Below are 22,514 nucleotides of genomic sequence, written 5' to 3' on the forward strand. Positions count from 1 at the left end.
ACCGCCCCGCACTAGAAAGGTGATAAGAAGTGAGGACCGCCGCCGATCTTTCCCTATGGGACCGGTCTCCGGTTCACAGCTAAAAGACCGTGGGACCGCCGGTCCAGACCGGTCTTCAGCGCGGCACTAGTAGAAACTCTTCCCATACCAACAAGGGACCCTTATTCACCCAAAGAAGGGAGGCCTAAACATCTACGACACAAGGTTCCCATGAAGAGCGGCCTTAAGTCCTGACCTCGAGGTCACTTGCTAAATAAGTGCCCACCCACAACACAGGCTGTCCCTATTCATTTATAATGGCACTGCCTAGTTACGTAGATGTTGCTGTGTTAAGCTTGACAAGTTTCATTATGTATAAAAAAATAAGGAAAAGCCGAGACAAAATTATCTGTCGCCAACAGAATTCATGAGGCCGGCGGGAAGCGGCCTTGAGGGTTGATATTTTAGTCTGAACAGGCCAAATGAGGCCGTGCTCAGGTCGGGCCTCAAGGAAAACAAACCTTTGTCTTGGATTACTCTAGTTATAATGTAAATCAAGAAAAACAAACAAGAAATGTGTATTAATATATCTTTTTATTATACTTCATAACCAGTATAATGCCATTTAATTTTCATTCAATAAAAACATTCCACAATTTACACCTGCAATATCATTTAAAACAAAGTTGGCCTGTCTAACTGATAAAAATACAAAAAAGATGGATTTCAACACCAAAGTTAAAGCATAAATTGATTAGCTGCCTCAAGTTATGGAAAGTATTGAACAAGAATGATATAACTTCATAAAAAGAATAAAATAAGTAACAAGGAATGTTTGGAATCAAAAAGTGCACAATAACAACAAAATATTTATGGCATATACAGATCAGATTGCAACTCAATTTGAAAAAAAAAAAAAGAAAAAAAGAGGAGAATCATTACTTTCTATTTCTTCAAAACCTTTTTTTTTTTAATTTTCGAGATGTTTTTGATATGTTGATCCAAAGGAATTGATACAAAAACTGAAAAAATTCTGAAATCTCATAATGACACTGTTGCCGTAGAGACAACTTGTAATGCCATTCTCCCTTATGTTTTGTTTTGTTTTTAAGGATTTTACGGCACTTGCAACACATTAAGGGTCATATAAGCGCCAGTAAAAAGGAAGAAAATGGGATAGTAAAAAGTTCTAGAATTACAATTAAAGCACAAAAGAAAAGGTGAGACAAAGGGGAATTGGTTCAAATAGGGAACAGATGTAGATTCCAAGAGCACACCATCAAAGTACCTAGTTTGAGATCACCTAAAAGTCCATCCAGACACAAGGAGAGGCCCCAACTGAGAGGAATACACTCAAATGTTTACAAATTATATAATATAACATGCAAACTAAACATAATACAATGCATAACAGAGAGATGATTTACAAGGAAAAAATATCACCTCCCAAAACAATAACTTTGCATTTGACTGTTTCCCTCCCAGCCAGGACTCTGACCAGGGCCAGGTAAAAAACCAAGTAATCTCATTCCAAGACAAAGACAGAAAGCATGTTGGAAAACAGACATAGGGGGATAGAAGACACAGTATGTACCCCCCTGCCCGCTATGGGAGGTCAGGATCCCCACCCAGCCATTCTCCCTTAGATCTGAAACATTTGGCCATGAATTAGTGACTGGTATTTTTCTTGGAAAATTTATTTCAGTTATAGCCATCATTTCAGTTTTGGTGTTAATCGGGTATGTAGTACAAATAACTCAAAAATGGTTTGTGTATGTTAAAGTGTTTGGGGACTTGTTTTTCATGAATATTCCATTAGTCCATTATCATTCGTACTTAAACAAAACAAAAGACAAAACAAAACAGAAATCTACAATGTTTATGAATCAATATTTTGGGCTATTGTCCATGTACAGTGGCATAGTGATTGAAGACTAGAGCCCACCTGACAAATGTGACTGTCGAATGCGTATGACACTTGCTCACGTCAGTGTTGTCATTTATACTAATGTTGCAATGTATGAGATTGGAGCGGCATTAAGTCGTCAGTAAAAATTACATTGACAATTACCAAAAAAGATATTTTTTAAAATTACTAACAATTGACTCAGATTAAAGGATTCCAATTTAAAAAGATGTTAGTTTCATTATAGAGAGATTGAATGACCAAACAGTTTTTCCATTAATCATTACACCAGTTACATCAATGTCAATGTCTTCAACTAAAAATGGAGAGGTCACCCATGTTTCATAAGTGTGTCAAATTGGACTCAACAGTTGTGATTATGGCAAATTGTTTTGCAATCTAAAAAAAAGTTCAGACATTTGAAATCAAAGGAATTCTCATTTTTGTTTTCACAACATGTATTTATGACAGATAATACAACAATAAGATCTGAGCCCAAAACTTTCCTTGTTACACATTTTATTTCTGTTTTTAATTTTGGCGGTTGTACCAGACTTGCCTCATGGAAATTGCAATAATTTGTAGTTATTGATGAAAAAAAAGGTTTTTTTTTTTTTACTATTCTAAACACTTGAGCAATATCCACTAAACATGTTGCCAACAGCATCACATAACATACAGGGTGAGACATGATGCCTGTTTGGCGATATTACAATTTTTTATTCCGACAAAAGACAGCCCTGTTACCAGTCAGGTACTCACTTTCATACTCGAGTACGGTGAAAGAATATGAATAATGACCCTTTTCAAAAGACTCAACTATGACCTGCGCAGAGCAGAACTCGAACCCCAGACCTTCTGGTCTGAAGGTAAATATCATACCACAAGACCACATAGCTAACTCAACAGGATTAAATGACGTTTCAAAGCCCTTTGTGTATGTGTCCTGGACTTAACTTTCTTTATGTAAAAGTCTGAATGAAATTTAAATAAATTTACATATCTATAAATTGTAGCCATAATTTTTTTAGATTTTTCATAGTGGTAGGCAGGTCTGTGTGAGGCTCATTTTCGTTCAATATTTTTAATACTCTGACTAAAAATGAGTCTAATGGCACTGACAACACATTTAGTCATATCAATGATTAGGAAATGGTATCCTATTCCAATAATCACTACACAAGTAGATGCATCTCTAAGGAAGAAAAAGCAGGCAGTTTATTATCAATTTAAAACTATAAGGAAAGTAAAACAAACTGGAAATTCCAGCGTAAAAATCATTTATAATATTCAAACCTATAAGGGGTCATTCTAAAAACTTTAAGATTCTCATGATAGTCATTGCTCTCATATTATTCCAAGCTTGTTTGCTATTTTCAAGGTTTTACGGTGTTTGAAACATGTTTAGATTATTTCTAAGCCAGCAAAAAGAAAGAAAATTGATAGTCCAAAAACCCTAGGTCTAGGTCTTCTGCAATGAAGAAAATTCGAGACAAAGGGGACTAGTTAAATAGGGAAATAAAGATTCCAAAAGCATCCTATTAGTGTATATAGTTTCATGACTGTGACCAAAATGAATTTGTTCTTTCAGATACATACAAGGGGTAAATAGGAAGGATATTTACCCTACTACTTACTGTTCCCGTCGACAATATGTAAAGTCAATAGCAATATTAGGATGACATGTCATTTCTAAAACCAACAATAAATCGTTGGTGTGTAAAGCACCAACAAATAGTTCAAATAAGAGCAGAAAATATGTATACAGTAAAAAAGGGATCCAGTCTGATGAAAACAATCTGTTGTGACAAACATAACCCCACTCATCTGTTACCTGTGTTTGAAAAAGATGGCGATAGAATGAATTAAAATATAAAACCTGTGCATCTTCTTGAAAAAAAACATTAAAAAGTCATGATCAGAGATATACTTCCTTACATTATACATCAACAAGACGGTACGAATTTTATGCAAGTATATTATCATTACTATATTATTATTATTGCTATTATTATTATTATTATTATTATTATTATTATTATTATTATTATTATTAATACTATTACTATTATAATAATCATTATTATTATATCAAGACTTTTTTTCTCAAACAAAATGATTGCTATTTTACTCAGTTTAATGCATAAGCAAAGTTGTGTTATCATTCAATTGTCTCATATCATGGGTCAAAAGTTTTTGACCCTTGCCCTTTGCTAATCTAATGGAAGTAATTACATTTAATTCTAAGGCAGTGAGACAGCTACATGGATAGGCTAGGGCATTGCACAAACACCCATGGACCTGGTTTGAAGCCCACTGACAACACATCTATTTTTTGTCCATGGGAAAAAAACTTAGCCTTGTTGCTCACTTTGCAACGCTGAACTACTGCTGATAAATAGGTTGACGGTATTTTTTCAAAATAGATCTTCACAAAAATTTCCACCTTAGGATAGATGACGGAAATTTTAGTTGATTTTATAGAACAATTTTTTCCCACTTTCCCCCTCCAATAAATCCAGAGCTGGGTTCCTGAGTACATATTCAATATCAAGAAATAGTCGGTTATCCCGATCTTATCTTTAGATTTGAGTGACAAGTAAATTAGTAATGGCTTTCAAATGCTCCTAAATTTCAAAAGTTGAAGAAAAAAAATTGAAACTGAAAGAAAACAAGAAGAAAATCAAGTAAATGGTGTTATTTATAAATGAAGATCTTCTTCATTCATATCTGGGGTGCATGGAGTAATGACCCCCCCCCCCCCCCCTTCCCCAACCCCACACCAATAATTACTACTACCAGAGATAACAAAGAAAAGCCTTGAATGAATTTACCTTCTTTTAATGGAGTTCTGTGCCAAGGTTTTGGAGGACATTCTGTCTTTTCCACTTTAGATTTCAGCTTTTTAATTGTGGTATCTTGTCTCTGGAGTTGTTCTGATAATTGATGATTTCTCTGAAAAAAAACAACATAAACCTTTCAAACACATAAGTAAGCAGATACAATAGTTTTTGATAGAATGTACATCAAGCTGAAGGCTCTATAGTGAGCAAGGAGAAACAAATGGAGTAAATCCTATTTTATCAGGGTACTTGGCTGGTATGTAGAGGGTACCTCTGTCATAAGATACATATTATTTGATCAGGTCTATAATGAGACACAAATTCATTTAAATAGGATGGTGTCAGACCATGAAAGGGGCTATAACAATAACATAAAATCTAATGTTGTTAAGATGGTAGTGGCAACTCTGAATAGCTTTGGTGATATGGTTTTTCATGGACATATTATTATCAAAAAATGCACCCAGATTGCGAACATAGGTATTGGAAATAGAAACGTTGAAACCTGCTACATCAATTTTATCCATTTTAATACTATTCCTGCAAGATTTGTTCTTTATACACAGCACCTCGGTTTTCTCTTCATTCAATTTCATTGATATAAACTTCCACAACACACTATTTTTATCATCCTCACATAAAGCTGTGTGTTACTGGCATACATATGGAAGTCAAATGAAAAGGAATAAATAATAAAAAAATAATATTCCTGAGAGGCTGTGTTAGAGTAAAAATTAGAGGTCCAAGAACTGATCCCTGTGGTACTCCATATTTTAGTTCAGTTACACAAGACTGAGCATGATTGAGCATTATTGTTTGATCCTGGTCGGACAGATAGGACAGGAACCAATTCAGTATATGCTTTTTTGTTTGTTTGTTGCTTTAGGTCTCTTCCAACACAATTGAGGTTATATGAGAGACCGCTGAAACAAAAAAACAAGCAATCTAACAAAAATAGTACAAATGTAAATCAAAATCATAACCTAAAGATATCATAAGCTAAATTATAAATAACCAAGAACAAACAGGCAGAAGATTTACAAAAAAAAATATCCCCTGTCAAAAATACAATCACAAACCAAAGAAGCAGGATAGGCTAGTAAAGAGAAGAAGAAACGACATCACTATCGGATCGTACACCCATGCGAACATCATAGGTATATGATTCAAGGGTGATGCTCCCATCCAACCACCCGCTTCAGTATATGCCCAAAATCAGGTAATCATTAAAAGGATGAAGAATCCCTTGTCTAACTCTAATGTATGACTTAAGGCCTGTCACCGACAACAAACAATTTGTATTTAAAAATCCAAATTTCAAATCAAAACAACCTCCCCCCTCCCCCAAAAAATTATTTAAAAAAAATCTGTATTCCTAAAAAAACGGATGAATTCTATCATTATTTCTTTAAAATGTTTCAAAATTGAAGTACATGACTCATTATCTTGGTACAAAGTGAAAAACAATTGGTCTGTTCAACATTTATGACAAAAAAATCCTATAACCATAATTGCCAGAGAATTTATTGCTAAAAATATATTCATGTTTGAGGCAGTGACATATTGCCAATAATTACTATTTGTGTCTAAGCCCGTGGTGTTAAAGCAAATGGAATCTTGATTTGTAGTGAAACTATTCATATAACCCAATCCACAAACCTTGCTTAGTTCCAAGTTCTCTTCTTTCAATTTGTGAAGATACTTGATTTTCTGTTTATGGTTTTGATGACCCATATTTCTAATGCATTCTTGAGTCAACCGCTCCAGCTGTTCATTTGTATATTTGTCCTTTTCTAATATAAGGGAAAAGAAATGTAATAATTCAAAACTGAATCGATATTCATCTTGCAGGGGCATTTAAAAAAGTATTTTATCATGTGAAATGAAATAGAAATTTGATCAGAAATAAATCCTAACCAGAAACATACCAGTGCTATTTGGCTATGATTAGTTTAAAGCCCTCTGGATGTGTTATACCTAACTGATTAAAGTTCAAATCCCATTGAAGAATTTGTAAACTATGAACTGAATGACACTGGCACAGTTCCAGGATTATGCAAATTGACCACTCCCATATCATGCCTACTGCTTTAAGTCCAAACAAAGAAAATTCATATAGGCCAAAGAAACCTAACTTAACAACAAACTATGGGGGACAAATGAACCGTTTCTCAAAACAATAACCTTTGTGGACTTGATACCAGTAAATAGCATCAACATTAAAGAGAGAGAGACACAGAGAGTGAACAAAAAGAAGAAGAAAGAGTCTAATTTCTGCTTAGCTCTTTCAAACCAGACTCAACATTTGTAATAAATAAAATCTTATTAAAAAAATAAATATATACCATAAGCATTAATTGGTCTAAAGAGAATCAGTGCTTGCTCTCTATAATTGTTTTTTCTTGCCCAATCCAGAAATAGGTGCATATCAAATATGTTTATTGACCAAAAAGTGAGAGTGTCTTTGGAAAAAAAAAAGGCAACTGGTGTTGAGTTGAACAAAGTGATCCGGTCCCAATAAAGTCTCTCTTGGTAAGCATGAAAGCCAGCAACTGAGGGTGCAAAAACCTAAATCCAGATTTGGCTAACTCTCAAAACCTGAAAATACTTCCCTTCATAAAGCGGATCTAAAACCTACTTTTCGTTGTATGCTTTGCTACGTAGCTATGCTATACATGCAGGGATAAAGCATAAAGAAATCTGAAATTTCAGAATAATTAATCATAATTTGGTTGTTGTAGTAGTGGTGGTAAAGATGATGATGTGATGGTGGTTGTTGCCGTAGTAGTGGTAGGAATGATGATGTGGTGGTGGTTACTGTCGTAGTGGTGGCAGAGATGATGATGTGGTGGTAGGAATGATGGTGGTGGTGTTTGTAGTGGTTGTGGTAGGAATGATGTGGTGGTTGTTGTAGTAGTAGTGGTGGCAGAGATGATGATGTGGTGGTGGTTGTTGTAGTAGTGGTGGTAAAGATGATGATGTGGTGGTGGTGGTAGGAATATGATGATATGGTGGTGGTTGGAGTACGAGTGGTGGTAGAGATGATGATGTGGAGGTGGTTGTTGTAGTGGTGGTAGAGATGATGATGTGGTGGTTGTGGTTGTTGTGGTGGTAGGAATGATGATGTGGTGGTGGTTGTTGTAGTGGTGGTGGTAGGAATGATGATGTGGTGGTGGTTGTAGTAATAGTGGTGGTAGAGATGATGATGTGGAGGTGGTTGTTGTAGTAGTGGTGGTAGTTGTAGTGGAGGTAGCGATGATGATGTGGTGGTGGTGGTTGTTGTACTAGTGGTGGTAGAGATGATGATGGGGTGGTGGTTGTTGTTGTAGTAGCCGTGGTGGTAGGAATGATGATGTGGTGGTGGTTGTTGTAGTGGTGGTAGAGATGATGTGGTGGTGGTGGTTGTTGTTGTAGTATTGGTGGTAGGAATGATGATGTGGTTGTAGTTGTAGTAGTGGTGGTAGGAATGATGATGTGGTGTTTATTGTAGTAGTAGTGGTTGTAAGAATGATGATGTGGAGGTGATTATTGTTGTAGTAGTGGTGATAATTGTTGTAGTGACAGTAGCAAAGATGATGTGGTGGTGGTGGTTGTACTAGTGCTGGTAGAGATGATGATGTGGTGGTGGTTGTAGTAGAAGTAGTAGTAGTGGGAGAGATAATGATGTGGTGGTGTTTGTTGTTGCATTGTTGGTATAGTTGATGTGGTGGTGGTTGTAGTTGTGGCAGTAATGGTAGGAATCATGTTGTGGTCGTGGTTGTTGTAGTAGTGGTGGTAGGAATGACGATGTGGTGTGGTGGTTGTAGTGATGATGATGTGATGGTGATTGTTGTAGTAATGATGATAAAGATAATGACAGTTGTAATAGAATAGTATTGGTGGTGGGATCATGATGAGGTTGTTTTGGTGGTGGGGACATGATGTGGTGGTGGTTGTAGTAGTGGTGACAGGAATGATGACGACAATGATGATGTGACAGTAGTTCACGATTGCATAAACTTTTTAATTCCAGGTAGTAATATTATGGTTGATTAAAAAACAAACTTCCAGGACAAAGAGTAAACTTCCATATTTTCCAGGACAGCATTAGTTTTTTCAAATGTTCAGTTTTGTGGACCTGTTGAATGACTAACAAATGATTCCATACTTGAAAAGTAGACGAATGTTTTTTTGTCTTAAATTTACTGGAATTTTTTTTTTTTTTCTCTCTTTCATAACTCAGAAAACTTGAAACAGGAATCAGCCCACTTTGGGAGCTGTGAAACCAGAATTCCGGCATATGAAAATTGGCATCCATGTTGATGAGGCACTTTGAAACATATCTTACAGCTGTTAACGTGAATAAGCAATAGGCAGTGAAAGATATAGTAAAAGAGTAGTAGTAGCAATAAAAAGAGGTAACTATCTGGTAGGGGAGGGGAGAAATGATGTAAAATGGAAAGATAGAAAGACAGAATATTTTTTCTTTGTTACTTTTACAACAATGTGGTGTCTTGTACCCTTTCTTTTTAGGGAATTCAGAGTATGTTCGCATGTGTGTGTAAAAATGAAAATAATTCCTCAAAATATAAAATATTGAATAAGCAATATAAAGCATCTTATGAAATTTCATCTTTGTCAATTTTTATTTAACGTACCATGCAACAATTTCCTTTCCAGCTCATACCCATCAAGCACTTCCTTGAATGGTGCCATTCTTTGTTCTAATTGTAAATACTTTTGTTTCCAGCTGAATTCAGAATGAAAAGAAAAATATCAAAATATAAACTTATCATAACAAGAGGCCACAGGCAACATGATATGAAAATAAAATCTGAATTTCATAAGACAAAATGCTATCATACCAAGATTTGAGATCTTAAGATATTTCAACGTGGATCACCAGTTTAAAATGCTCTAGTTAATATAGATTAAAATTTTTAAAATATTTAATGAAAAACATTAAAGCTATTTTCAATTTTCCTTTAAAATTTTAATAGAAAATCTAAATTTATTTAATTTGTAAGGGAAATGGAGTTAGGGGGAGGGGGAGGGGGGGGGGGGGGGGGGGTTGGAAGATTCTGAATTGGTCAAAATTAGACCCCAAAAGCACTAGTTTTATCAGGCAAAGTGGCATGAACATCTGTACCAAGCCATTCAATGTCTAAGTCAACTGACTTTACTTTAAGCCAACATCTCAGAGTGATCATTGATAATTGAGATTACTTAGGTTTCAATCTTGTGAATATTAAAATGTGAATAATACAGTGTTTGTGGCATTTATAGATCATTTCAGTGATGAAAAAGTTTGAAGGTAATAGATCTGTACTAATTAGCACCCCCTTCCTCCGACACACACAAAGACACATACATACAAAAAACAAAACAAAACCCCGAAGTGGATTACAGAAGTAATCATCCCTGTGTCTATGAGAGGTCACCTGAAAAGACCCACCTTTACCACTTTCTCAGGATTTTATAAAGAGGGATACTCTAAAATGGTTACAAAATACTTAATTACTAAATAATAATTACATGACTATAATATATTATATATATTATATATACTACAAGTAGATAATTTACAAAGGAATAAGATATCAGTCACATATAAATATGTCCAACTGTTCCCTCTGTATGAAATTTTTCTCGGCAGGGTCCAGGCAAAAAAACCCCAAAAAAACAAGGACACAATCCCTTGTGGAAGGAACCAATAATAACTTAATAACTTGAGCTTTTAGCCTTACAAGGGGTCCCTGACCAACAGCAACACGTAACATCTAAAACGAGACATGATGCATGTTAGGCGATATTACAATTTTTTCCAAGCATAGACAATGCTGTTAACAGGTACTCATTTCACACCTAAGGACGGTGAGAGAATGTGAGTAAATAGTCTTCTCCAAGGACTCAACTGTGCGCAGAGTGAGGCTCGAACCCAGGACCTTACGATTGAAAGCGAGTGTCATACCACAAGATATTACACAAATGTACTCTCAAATAGCAGTTAAAAGATAAGAATATAATTAATTTTTTAGAATGTAAATTATAGTAAACAAAACCTATTAGGCGACAATATAAATTTACAATAAATATAATGTGGAGAGTACTCTTAATGGTAATTGAAAAAAAATGCCATTCTAGAGGGGAAAGTATTATGTAAAATATTATAAGTTGCAATCTGGGAGACCTGTTAAATGTGGTAATGACAATACCAAGGTGGTGAAAATTATATTGATAGATGTAAAAACGGGAGAAAAATATTGAGGATGGAATGATATTGAAAAGAAAAGCAATGAATGCATATCATACTCCATACTCAGTCATGACTATTGCTCACCCGGTCAGCTTGACCAGCTAACAGCTGTCTAAACGGTACCTGCGCAGTGACTCATCATCACACAGCTAAGAGGCAGGGATTGTGGCCAAATATGCAATCGTGTGATATGTGCAATACTGTGGACATAGGCCATGAGTTGCATGCAGAAGAATGTACTTCACTATGATGCGATGCACTTGAGTTAAATTTGACAAAAACATTTGGTAAGTTAACAAAGTTCCTAACAGTCATCCTAGATGGAATATGGCAAATTTTGACTTACTCATCATTGAAATCAGCCTCCAGTCTGTAAAGAAAAATAAATGAATTTCTTATAACTTTTATTCAAATCATCATCCATGAGTGATAAATATTGACACATGATGGAAATACATACATCAATAGGTAAAAATAAATTGAGTTTCTACTGAATTAAATAATTCTACAATTGAAAAAAAAGTTCAGATCTTCTCACTACTTGAAATGGAGACTTAATAGATGGATAACCATATAAACAGTTGACAGAAAAAAAAAATGATATTAAGAAGAACCAACAAAACTATCTCGGTATACAAATTCAATACAATGATCATACCTTTAATGGTAAAATGAGGAAAGTGTCAAACAAAAAAACACTCATTTACATGATTCTAACCTGTCTATAGTCTCCACGAGGTGTAAATTATTATCGTTTAACCTCCTGTTCTTTTCCTGCAAAACATTTTTTTCCTCTTCAAGTTGGGCAACATTCTCCTTCCTTTTAATTACCTCAGCTTCCATGCTAAAACAATTATAAAAATAATAATTTGAAAAATAACAACAATGATAAATGATGATGATGATGAATATATTGTTTCATGGATATTGAGGCCCACCCTATACAACATGGTGAATAATGGCTAGACACTAATTTAAGGACTGTTCACAGCAAATCTGAACAAATTATACGACCATGGCTACCATTCAAAATGGCATTAAGATTAGATATAACTATTACTGAGTGGTAGAAGTAAGATTTTTGACTCACATCACACCCTAAATTAGGTCTGAGGGTTTGAATTGACCTTAAGATGCATTGACGGTAAAAAGCAACTGTTACTTTCCGTTTAAAACAGAACAAGGATAAGTTCTTGTTTCCCGGGTTCTTTGTCTTTGAAGGACTGGAATCAATTACAGTGTACTCTGGATACGTCGCTGTTGCTTAAGTTGATTTTTTTTCTTGGTCCCTCCCCCTTTTTCCTATATTACAGTAGTAAAAAAAGACCCCCACTCCACATAAGTTTATATCGCTTAAGTCAATGGTTTTATCACTCATGACCACAATATGACAAAATGACAAATAAACAAACATTTCCAGCTACCAGTAAGAATTTTCATTGGTTAATAATATCCGTGAATGATTGGTGCACACCAATGTGACATAGGTGCTTTACGTCCGTGCTCAATGTACATAAGCAGTATCGAATAGCTTTGACTTATCCATCTCACATTTTACATCGTCGAAACTTCAAATCAAGATTTTAACAAGTTTTTCTTTCTAATCCCAGGCCATATAATGACCCTCTTAATTAGTATAAATTTTATCAAGAGGGCAAGTCAAGTCTACAACTACAATGGCATACAGACGGTTGACAACCCTATCACTGAAAAGAAAGATCGAGCTGATCGATGCAGTTGAAAAGTATGGGATGTGACAGTAAATCATCGCAGAGGAAATTGGTATACCACCCAATTAAGTCTCAATGATTTACAAGAAGGTGACCACTACAGGGACCTCTACTTCTCTGGTCAATTCGATACGACCTGGCAACATCGGCGAAATGCGTGACATGGAGGACCATACTTATTCTAGATTGGCTTGCTTTGTTCACATGCATTTTTACTCATTTGGTTACACTCTGGTTAAGTTGGTTTTCGGTTAAGTTGATATTTAAAAATGTTCCCCTGGGCATCGTCTTATCCAGAGTCTACTGCATCACAAAAATTTGTTGTCATACATTTTTTGCACTTTTTGAATGAACTGCACTCTCAATAATTCTTCCCTTGCCACTATGTAAAAAATATTGATATGATACAATTTGCTAACAACCTTCTTCTTTTTCTTTCATTAGCTTCAGGATAAAGATTGTATGGCCATCTTTATAGTAACACAGGTTTTAGACAGAAGCAGTGAGCGATTTTTTGAAGTCATCAGTCAAAAGGGGATGTTTACAATTGGTTGGTAGGAGTTCCAAAGTCGGAAGGTGGAGGGGAAGAAAGAGTAAAGATGATGGTTTGTTCTTGAGTTGGGGGTTTCAAAATTAAAAGCTGAGTTTCTTGTTTTGTTGTTCCATTGCAAATGGCTAGTTGGAATTTCGAGTTTTCTGATTTGTGCTTTGTGGAATGCGAGTTTGTTGATGGAATTTCTTTCATGTAGTGGTTTCCATTGTAGATCGTTCATGAGCTGAGTTACGCTTATATCCTGCTCATAGTTTCCACTGACAAATCTGGCTGCCCGACAGACTTTTTCTAGCTCATTGACTTCTTGTGATGTGTGTGGGTCCTACACTGAGCTACTATATTCCAATATGGACCTGTCATATGCTACATAGCATTTCTTTTTTTAACAGATTGGTGGCAGTGGAGGATTTGTCTGTTGAGGAAGGACATGGTTCTATTTGCCTTAGTAGCTGTATTGGCAATATGCTTCTTCCACTTCATATTACTGTTCATGGTCACCTCGAGGTACTTTGCATTCTCCACATATGACAGGGCTTCGTTATGGATTTCATAGTTGGAGTCGATTATGTTTTTCTTTTTGTTCATCACCCTGAGGACATGACACTTTTTGGGGTGGAACTCCATTTTCCATCTTGCCTCCCAGCACTGTAATTTATTTAGATCTTGCTGTAGTATGACAGTATTGTCCCCCTTTTTTATATCTCTGTACAAGAGGCTGTCATCTGCGAAAAATTTCAATGTGGAACCCGGATGTAGACCTTCTGGCATGCCATTGATGTAAATGAAAAAGAGGAGTGGCCCAAGAACAGTGCCTTGCGGTACTCCTGACTCAACTTTTGTTGTGTTTGACTCTTTACCTTCGACAATTACTTTTTGGACTCATTCAATCCAGCTGGTGGCATTATTAACAATCACGTACTGTTTAACTTTAAGAAGCAGACTTCTGTGATGGACTTTGTCGAAAGCCTTTGAGAAGTCCAATAGGATCGCATCTGTCTGTCCTCAATTTTCCAGTGTTTGCAAAAAGTCAAAGGAGGTTGATAGCAGCTGTGTCTCACATGATCAGCGAGCTCGAAATCCATGCTGCGCATCAGTGAGGATGTTGTTTTCTTCCAGGTGGTCCATAATTGAGCTGTATATAATGTGCTCTAAAATTTTGCAACTCACAGATGTCGGTGAGATTTAGATGATAGTTTTCTATTAGCATTTTGTCTCCTTTCTTGAATATTGGGACGATGTCAGCCTGCTTCCAATCTTTTGGCACAACTCCTTGGTCTAGTGAGGATTGAAATATAAAGGATAGTACTGGGGCAATCTCATCTGCACAGTTTTTGAGAAGTCGTGCTGGAATTTCATCTGGTCCAGTTGCTTTTTGGGTATTTAAGCCTTTGAGTAATTTTGTAACACGCTCTTCCGTTCACATGAATGTCAGCCATTCTCTGATTCATAATGTCACTTTGTTTAATGTGATAAGGTAGATCGTCATGTGAATCTCATGAAAGGAGCAACATTGTTCATTTAGGGTATTTGCCTTTTTTTAAAGCGTCTTGATGATAAGTTCCGTGCTTGTCTTTCAATTCAATAATGGTGTTGTTTCGTCTTAATGTATATGCAAAGAAGCATTTTTTGTTGTCTCCGTTAATAAAATTTGTCACGTGGTCGATATGTGCTTTTTCCAACCGTCTTTTTGTACTTTCTTTTTCAATTCTTGGAACTTTGAATGTGTTTTATCTGACATCTTTCTGTATCAGTTTTGCTTCTGTCTAATCAGACGTTTTAATCCACTATCAATCCAAGGTTTACTCCAGTTTGGCGATGTTTTTGTGGCAACCTTGTTTTCTATGATGTTGAATAATTCTTTCTTTGCTTCAGCCCACATGTCTACGACCGAGCCTGTCGATTTGTAATTTTTCAGAAATATTTGACAAAAGACATTACAGTCATCTCTAATTTTATTCGTATCTGCCAATATCAATAAATGGATTGTGCGGTTTGGTGCCTTTTGTTTTGGTATAGAGGTGCGGGTGATGACAACTGCTGAGTCACGGTCACCTAGTCCGGGCACTGTGATGCATTGTTTTACCATGTCTGGCTCATTTGTGAGATAAAGGTCAAGGGTCACTTTCTTTCGGGTTGGCTCCAAGCTAAGTTGTTGAAGACCAACATCATTGAAAGTATCAAGGAACAATTCATTGATTGGATGCTGGTTGCCAACGATTTGGTTTCGGTCCAATCTATATCTGGGAGATTAAAGTCGCCCCCGATCAAAATTTTTGGTTTTAGAATTTGCTTTTGAGTTAATGTATATGGTTACAGAAGTTATTATTTACCTCGTTTGAACTGTCAGGAGGCTTGTACAAAACACATACAATTATTGCTATTGGACTGTTGTATCTGCCAATTTTACAAAACACAGATTTGTGGTCTTTGCCTTCTCCAATAAGAGTACTTTTTATTGTGTTTTTGACCAAGATAATACACCTCCCCCTATTGTTTTTCTCTTTCTTGTATATTTCATACTGGTTATTAAAAAGCAGTTCGGTATTGAGCACTCCATACAGCCAATAATACGATGTCAGGTTTAATCGTTTGTAACATAACTGTAAACTCCTCTTGTTTTCTCATTTGGTTGAAAATAAGAGTCGAGATAAAATAACAAAGCAGATATTGAATACCTTTCAACACTCTGTGTAAGACTCTCAACGTTTTGTGTTAGACTCTCAACAATTTTTGTAAGACCTTCGTTTTCATCCATCAGTTTCTTATTCATTGCATTCTGTTGGTTTGAATACACCTTCCATTTATTTGTTTCAACCCCAAGGGTACAGCTTCTTTCTTCCAATCTGTGGACGATAATCATCAACAAAATTTATTGACAAATTACTAGTAATGAAAATCATTCAAAAAGGAAGGAAAATATATTTGAATTATTGAACACTGTCCATTAGTCTTAACATATTAAACAGTTACAGTTACAGAGAACAAGAATAATTCAAATGATTGACGATGCATATTTAAATATGTAAATATGCTTCCAGTCAGGACAACAGCAGACAGTAGGGTTTTTATTTTTTTAATGTCCAATATTTTTTCCAGATATTTTAACATCTTGTCCTATGCAGTTATGCCAACTTAAAATTTGTATTGCAAGATTTGAAACACCAGGAGCTAGAAATTTTCGCATATGTCGTCCAATCTTTTGTTCAGGACAATGCCATATGTACACAAAATACAATAACTACTCCAACCCTCCTCTTTATAAACATCCAAAACAAACATATTACGGTAACGTTGGTGACAACATTAAAAAAAAAAACATAAATAAATAAGATGGGACATAACGCCTGTTAAGCAATATTACAATTTTTTTGGACAGAGACAACGCTGTTAACGGCCAGGTTCTCATTTTACACCTGAGTACGATGGTGAGCGTAAAGAGCCTTCTCCAAGGATTCAACTATGCGCTGAGTGAGGCTCAAACCCAGGACCTTCCAATCCGAAAGCGAGTGCCATACCACAAGACCACATAGCCGCATATGATAATAAAGAATAGGAGGTGGTGGTGGTGGTGGTTGTAGTAATGATGATGTTGTGGCGGTGATTGTAGTAGTAGTGGTAGGGATGATGATGTGTGGTGGTTGTGTTAGTAGGTGGCAGGGATGATGTTGTGTTGTGTGTGGTTGTTGAATTAGTAGTGGTTGTAGGGACGATGATGTGGTGGTGGTCGTAGTAGTAGTGATGGTAGGGATGGTGATGTGGTGGTTGAAGAAGTAGTAGTGGTCATAGGAATTATGTCGTGGTTGTAGTAGTAGTGGTGGTCATATTGATGGTGAGGTGGTGGTGGTAGTAGTAGTAGTGATGGTGCGGATGGTGATGTGGTTGTTGTAGTAGTGGTGATTGTAAGGATGATGAAGCGGTGATGGTTGTAGTAGTAGTAGTTGTAGTGGTAGCAGTAGTAATTGTAGAAGTAGTAGTAGTAGTAGTGGTGGAAGGGATGGTGATGTTGTGGTTTTAAGTGTAATGTTAGTAGTAGGGATGATGATGTGGTGATGGTTGTAGTAGTGGTGGTGGTTGTAGTTGTGACAGTGGTAGGTTTGGTGATGTGATGGTAGTTGTAGCATTGGTGGTGGTTGGGGTGATGATTTGGTGGGGGTAGTTATGGTGGTGAAAGGGACGATGATGTGGTGGTGGTTGTAATAGAAGTGGTGTTTGTAAAAGTAGTGGTGGTAGTGATGTTGATACAGTGATTGCGGTGGTGTCAAAGAAAATTTTGAAAAAGGCAAAATTATGATGGTGGTTGGCGGAGAAAAACCACCATCTAGGCGGACGATTCTCAGCCCTGCTTAATGTTATTAAAAAAGAATTGAATGATATACAACCTTAGTTACCTTTCAATATCCTGTGTCAGACTATCAACATTTTGTTTCATATTCTCAACGTTTTGTGCAAGATTATCATTTTCATCTACAAGCATCAGCTTTGCTGCTTTCTGTTTTTCAAAATCTTCTGTCAACTTCTGCAATTCAGCGTGTAGGTTAACATTCATCTCTTCCAACCTGGGGACGATGATGATGATGATGATGATGATAATCATTTAAAAAATTCATGTCTGAGTGTTGAGGCCACAAGAGGAATAAGATTAACGAAGCAGACTCGATAAAATAAAACAGATTTAACATACAATTGAGTAATTGCTTTTCATAACAAAGACAAGTCTTATTCTTTTATTCCTCATCTAAAGGTATTTAAAACTATTCACAAGTTAAATAAATAATTTTTAAAAGTAGCATTGTACTGACATAGCCCATCGTTATTTGATACTTATATGAAAAATGATACCCCAGTCAATAAATCTTTCATTAGGTCTCGTCCACACAAAAAATGATAAACACCAATCACTTGCTTTTGACCCTCCTTCCCTCCTGAAAATGGGTGTTCAATATAGAGAAAATACCAGAAAAACCAAACGTGCATGCTAAATAAGTTAATAGAGAAAGCCAAGACGGCTACCAGTGAGGATAATGACAATTTGTCAAAAGAGAGAAAATCTATCGTTCAGTCGGTCAAACTCAAACCAAATCCAAAAAGACACATTAAACCATAGGTGATGTCGCGCAACGGTTCAGTGCGGAAGGTACATCTAGCTGAACTGAGAAAATGGCCATTATATTTGAAAAGTGACTAAAATAGTCAAAATGCGTTTTTTTTCAATTTTTGACTTTTTGTTAAGGTATTTTTCTATCATAAAATCGTACCTTTTTCATTAAAAACGGTCTATAAGTATATAAATTTAATTTTTAAAGAGAGTATACCCTGTTTTCACCCATTGAAAGAGGGATCATTTTGACGTCTGTTGACGGCTCTTTAAGCTTAGTAAAAGGACCATGCATAGTTACAAACGGAAAACCCCTTAAATCCTTCTCTCTCATTGGTCCTCGGGATCACATGGTCATAAGTTATGCAAAATGGCCGCTTACGCTGCATGATTGTTGTTAGAGTTCATGTTGCAAGAAATTCAAAATCTTGCTTCATTATAAACTTAATTTTATGAGATATTTTGTCAAATGAATAATTTAACTTGTTAGATTCGGCCGATAATTGTATTGAGCTCGTCAGAGTCGAGGAGATTGTGGTGTTGTGGGCGTGAGCGTGAGCGTGCCGCTTGCCTCGAATGATTTGCTGAACGAGTGTTGACTGGAGATGGGAGGATGGAATGTGGGGATGAATAAAATAAAGAGCTAGTGGATAAACAGATAGATGTAGATGGTTACCAGGATGGGAGGACGAGATAAAAGGAAAAGATTGACTATGGAATTAAAGGGATTGCTGGAACAGGGAGGAGGCAGATAATAGAGGACGAGCGGTAAGGGAGAAAGAGTGAGAGACGGGGGGGGGGGGGGGGGGGGGGGGGGGGGGGGGGGGGGAGAGGAGGAAGAAGACTACCAGAAAAGAGTTAATGGAAAGACAGATAGAAAGAGATAGCTATAGTGAATACGAGGAGACAAAATGAAGAGAGTGATTATGAAATGAAAAAGAGAATGATGGAACAGGAAGTAGAGAGAGAGAGAGAGGGGGGGAGAGAGAGAGAGAGAGTAATGGGAAAGAAGGGAGGAAGAAGAGAGAGAGGGCGGGCGGGGGGGTCCATGCAGGAGGATGTTGAAAATGATGCGGAAAATGATAGAAAAAAAAACCGAGTGGGTGAGGACCCTTTCCTTTCTGAGTGCAAAGAACTGTTACCACCACCTTCCCCCCCCCCCCCCCCCCCCCCCCCCCCCCCGCCAATAGCTCAATCAAATTTGAACACATCGATTGAGTAAGAGAAATTATGGTTGAGCTGACACTATCTTCATTCCTTTGTTTCAAGTTTGAAGTGTTAGATTGTCTGACTTACTCACGGCCTTTCGCTTTTCAGTCAATCGACTGTAATGCCTCGGCTACTTTCGCCAGTTAATTTGTGAAGACTTTCCAGAATTGAAGATCTTGTGAAATAGTGCCGATATCACAGCTAACTTTAAATAAACATTGCACTGTTGAAATGGATGTGTTGTGTAAAAGCTGATGGACCGAATTAAAAATAATTTGACACACATTTTAGTCACATGCTATATAAAACGCGTTTCAAATTTCATTACGATAGCTCAAATATAACATGCCGTTGCTATGGTGTGTAATTTCTCTGAATATTGGATCTTAGATTAGCAGGAACCTCCCAATTTCAATCTTGTATAACTCAGTCAAAAATTATGATACATCAATGAAACAGGCATCAAATAAAAGAGAAAAGAATGATCTATTCAGAAATACCAAAAGGTCCAAATGTCCAAAATGTACCTTCCGCACCAAATCGTCGCGCAACGTCACATATTTAGGCAATATTATGTCACAAATTAATACTATCGGATCCATTCCAAGCATAAGATATTTAAATTTCAAGAAATATTATAAAAGTTGTAAATATATTCTTTTAACCATACAATTTAGAACACCAACAATATTACTTAACCACTACATAAAGAGATGATAAACTTTTACCTCAAAGGTCATATTATTCTCATGCTTTATGCTAGAACTTCTAATGGCTGTTGCAACCAAGTGGTCATACAAATTATCAGACTTAAGAATTTCGAACAAATTGCAAAATAATTTATAAAAAAGATTAAATTAAAAAATCAACCATTCATTCTATGTTTCCTAAGTTGATTATGCTTCCTTATTGTAATATATAATTTCCATATAATCAGACAAATCTTAATATAGAATGCAAGCGCAAGGGAGAGGAAAGTGAAAGAAAGAAATGATGAGAGAATAAAGAAGAGACAGAGAGGGAGTGTGTGTGTGTGTGTGAGAGAGAGAGAGAGAGAGAGAGAGAGAGAGAGAGAGAGAGAGAGAGAGAGAGAGAGAGAGAGAGAGAGAGAGAGAGAGAGAGAGAGAGAGAGACTATAGACTATACAACCAGGATGTTATATGAATTTACAACTCCTCTCATTTTGACTAGAAGTATTCTAAGAATTTTGTATTTATAAATAAATAAATAAATAAAAGTCCCTTAAACACCATCTCGCCCCAATCATTTTCCCTATCCTTCGACCGTCATCTTCTCCAAGACAAAAATCGGAAAATTAAGAGGGCTGAATATATCCACCCCCAACTTATCACTTAAATACCATTCTCAGCCATGCACCGTTCTTAATTTACAGTTCATGCTCCTCACACCCCCCCCCCCCTCTTTTTCTTCCATGGCCCTATCCAACAATATTATATCACCCCTCTTGTCCCTCTCTGTTTTTAAAAAAAAAAAATCCCTTATTCAGTACTTTTGTTTTGCTCTTCCTGTTTTAATATTTTAGACTTCAGACAACCATCATATTGTTCTATACATGTCCAAAAACTACATTCCTCATTACAGCTCGTTACATCCTCAATCATGACAAAGTCTCAAAAATGGCACTGAAGAGGTTTCCCATATTAAAAAAGTCAACAGCCATGATGAAGTGACAGTTTTTGTAAAGATTGAGCAATAGGTTCAAGTGGTCAATTCAGAAAAGCAATCAACTGGGCACATATGGATGAATATCCATTTCTTATGAGTTAAGACAACACCACATTCCACAGCATGGTCAGTAGATTTTCCTGTAAGTGATTAAAAGGGGCATGATAAGTGATCAGTGGAAACCTTAATTACCTGTCAATATTTTGTGCTTGTATCTTGTTTTCCACCACAAGTGTTTCATTGGTCACATTCTGATTATTGAAATCCTTGTTTAATTTGAGCACTTCAGTTTCCAAAGTAACATTTCTTTCTTCCAACCTGTAGATGATGATCCCAAATAAAAATTATAAAAAGAGTGGAGATAACGATGAGGATATGTTAATTTGAGACAAATAACGAAACGAATATATATATATATATATATATATCAAATGGTTAGTCGCATTTATCACAATGCAGTAGTTTTATCAATAGAATAGAAGAAGCTGTGGTATTCCTTGATCAAGATATATAAGATTGCAAGTCAAAAGGAAGCAACGTTATAGTCAATTATAATTATAACTTTATCCTGTACTCTTGTGTGCATAATCTTAGTATTTGGTGTGTCCCTGCCAGCAGTAAACATTAACTTTAAATTAGCAAAGGGCATTTATTTACTTTTGGAGATTCTGTGTAAGACTGTCATTTTCATCAACAAGTATTGTATTGGTTGATATCTTTTTTTCCAATGCATCCCTCATGTTATTCATTTCATCTTCCATGGTAACGTTTTTTTCTTCCAATCTGCCAGTGACAAAAACCATTAAAGATAACTTGAGTAGTGTCAGAAAAGGGGAAGAAATTTACAGAGTAATGAGAATATGAGTCACGAGATTAACTATCATGACTATTTTGTAAAAATTGTTTGATTCTAAAGAAATATCATTTGCAACATAAATGATAAATTAGAATTGACCAACAATAAGACAATAGATATTAATGTTAAAGAGATAAAAAAAAAAAACATTAAACAAATTCAAGGACCTGAAATTTATGGCAATGTTTCACAGATGTTGAGAAAAATATTATAAATGCAGGGATCTCCTTGACATCACAAGTGAATAAAATAGAAAGACCACGATGTCACTTTTCAAAATAATATCATTACTGTAGAAATGATGAATCTTTTAACGACACTTAACTTCTATACAATCCAGAATAGATAATAATATCTCACTTTAGGATTGTTGAAAATTTTAAGCTCTAAATCTAAAGAATTCAATATCATGCTCTAGATAG

At 36.0% G+C, this 22,514-nt stretch overlaps 1 protein-coding gene across 3 annotated transcripts in view; it reads right to left on the reverse strand.

Annotated features, from left to right (window-relative positions):
• Nucleotides 1-556: 556 nt before the first annotated feature.
• The window catches only part of LOC144971135 (uncharacterized), a 44,836-nt gene continuing 22,878 nt past the window's right edge, over nucleotides 557-22,514 (reverse strand). The window contains exons 11-20 of one of the 3 annotated variants that reach the window (XM_078911574.1): nucleotides 21,894-22,019; nucleotides 21,429-21,554; nucleotides 17,635-17,802; nucleotides 15,922-16,089; nucleotides 11,682-11,807; nucleotides 11,310-11,333; nucleotides 9,366-9,457; nucleotides 6,388-6,521; nucleotides 4,720-4,840; nucleotides 557-3,719 (exon numbers count right to left, since the gene is read on the reverse strand). In XM_078911574.1, the coding sequence (XP_078767700.1) occupies nucleotides 3,709-3,719; nucleotides 4,720-4,840; nucleotides 6,388-6,521; nucleotides 9,366-9,457; nucleotides 11,310-11,333; nucleotides 11,682-11,807; nucleotides 15,922-16,089; nucleotides 17,635-17,802; nucleotides 21,429-21,554; nucleotides 21,894-22,019 (1,096 nt within the window). In that variant the 3' untranslated portion in view covers nucleotides 557-3,708. Of the gene's footprint in view, nucleotides 3,720-4,719; nucleotides 4,841-6,387; nucleotides 6,522-9,365; nucleotides 9,458-11,309; nucleotides 11,334-11,662; nucleotides 11,808-15,921; nucleotides 16,090-17,634; nucleotides 17,803-21,428; nucleotides 21,555-21,893; nucleotides 22,020-22,514 lie in introns of all 3 variants that reach the window. The other 2 variants (XR_013645073.1, XM_078911575.1) reach the window with 2 other exon arrangements.

This window comes from Berghia stephanieae, chromosome 4 (genome assembly GCF_034508935.2).
Source record: "Berghia stephanieae isolate SIO BIC M18660-M18661 chromosome 4, UCSD_Bste_1.3, whole genome shotgun sequence".
NCBI lineage: Eukaryota > Metazoa > Mollusca > Gastropoda > Nudibranchia > Aeolidiidae > Berghia > Berghia stephanieae.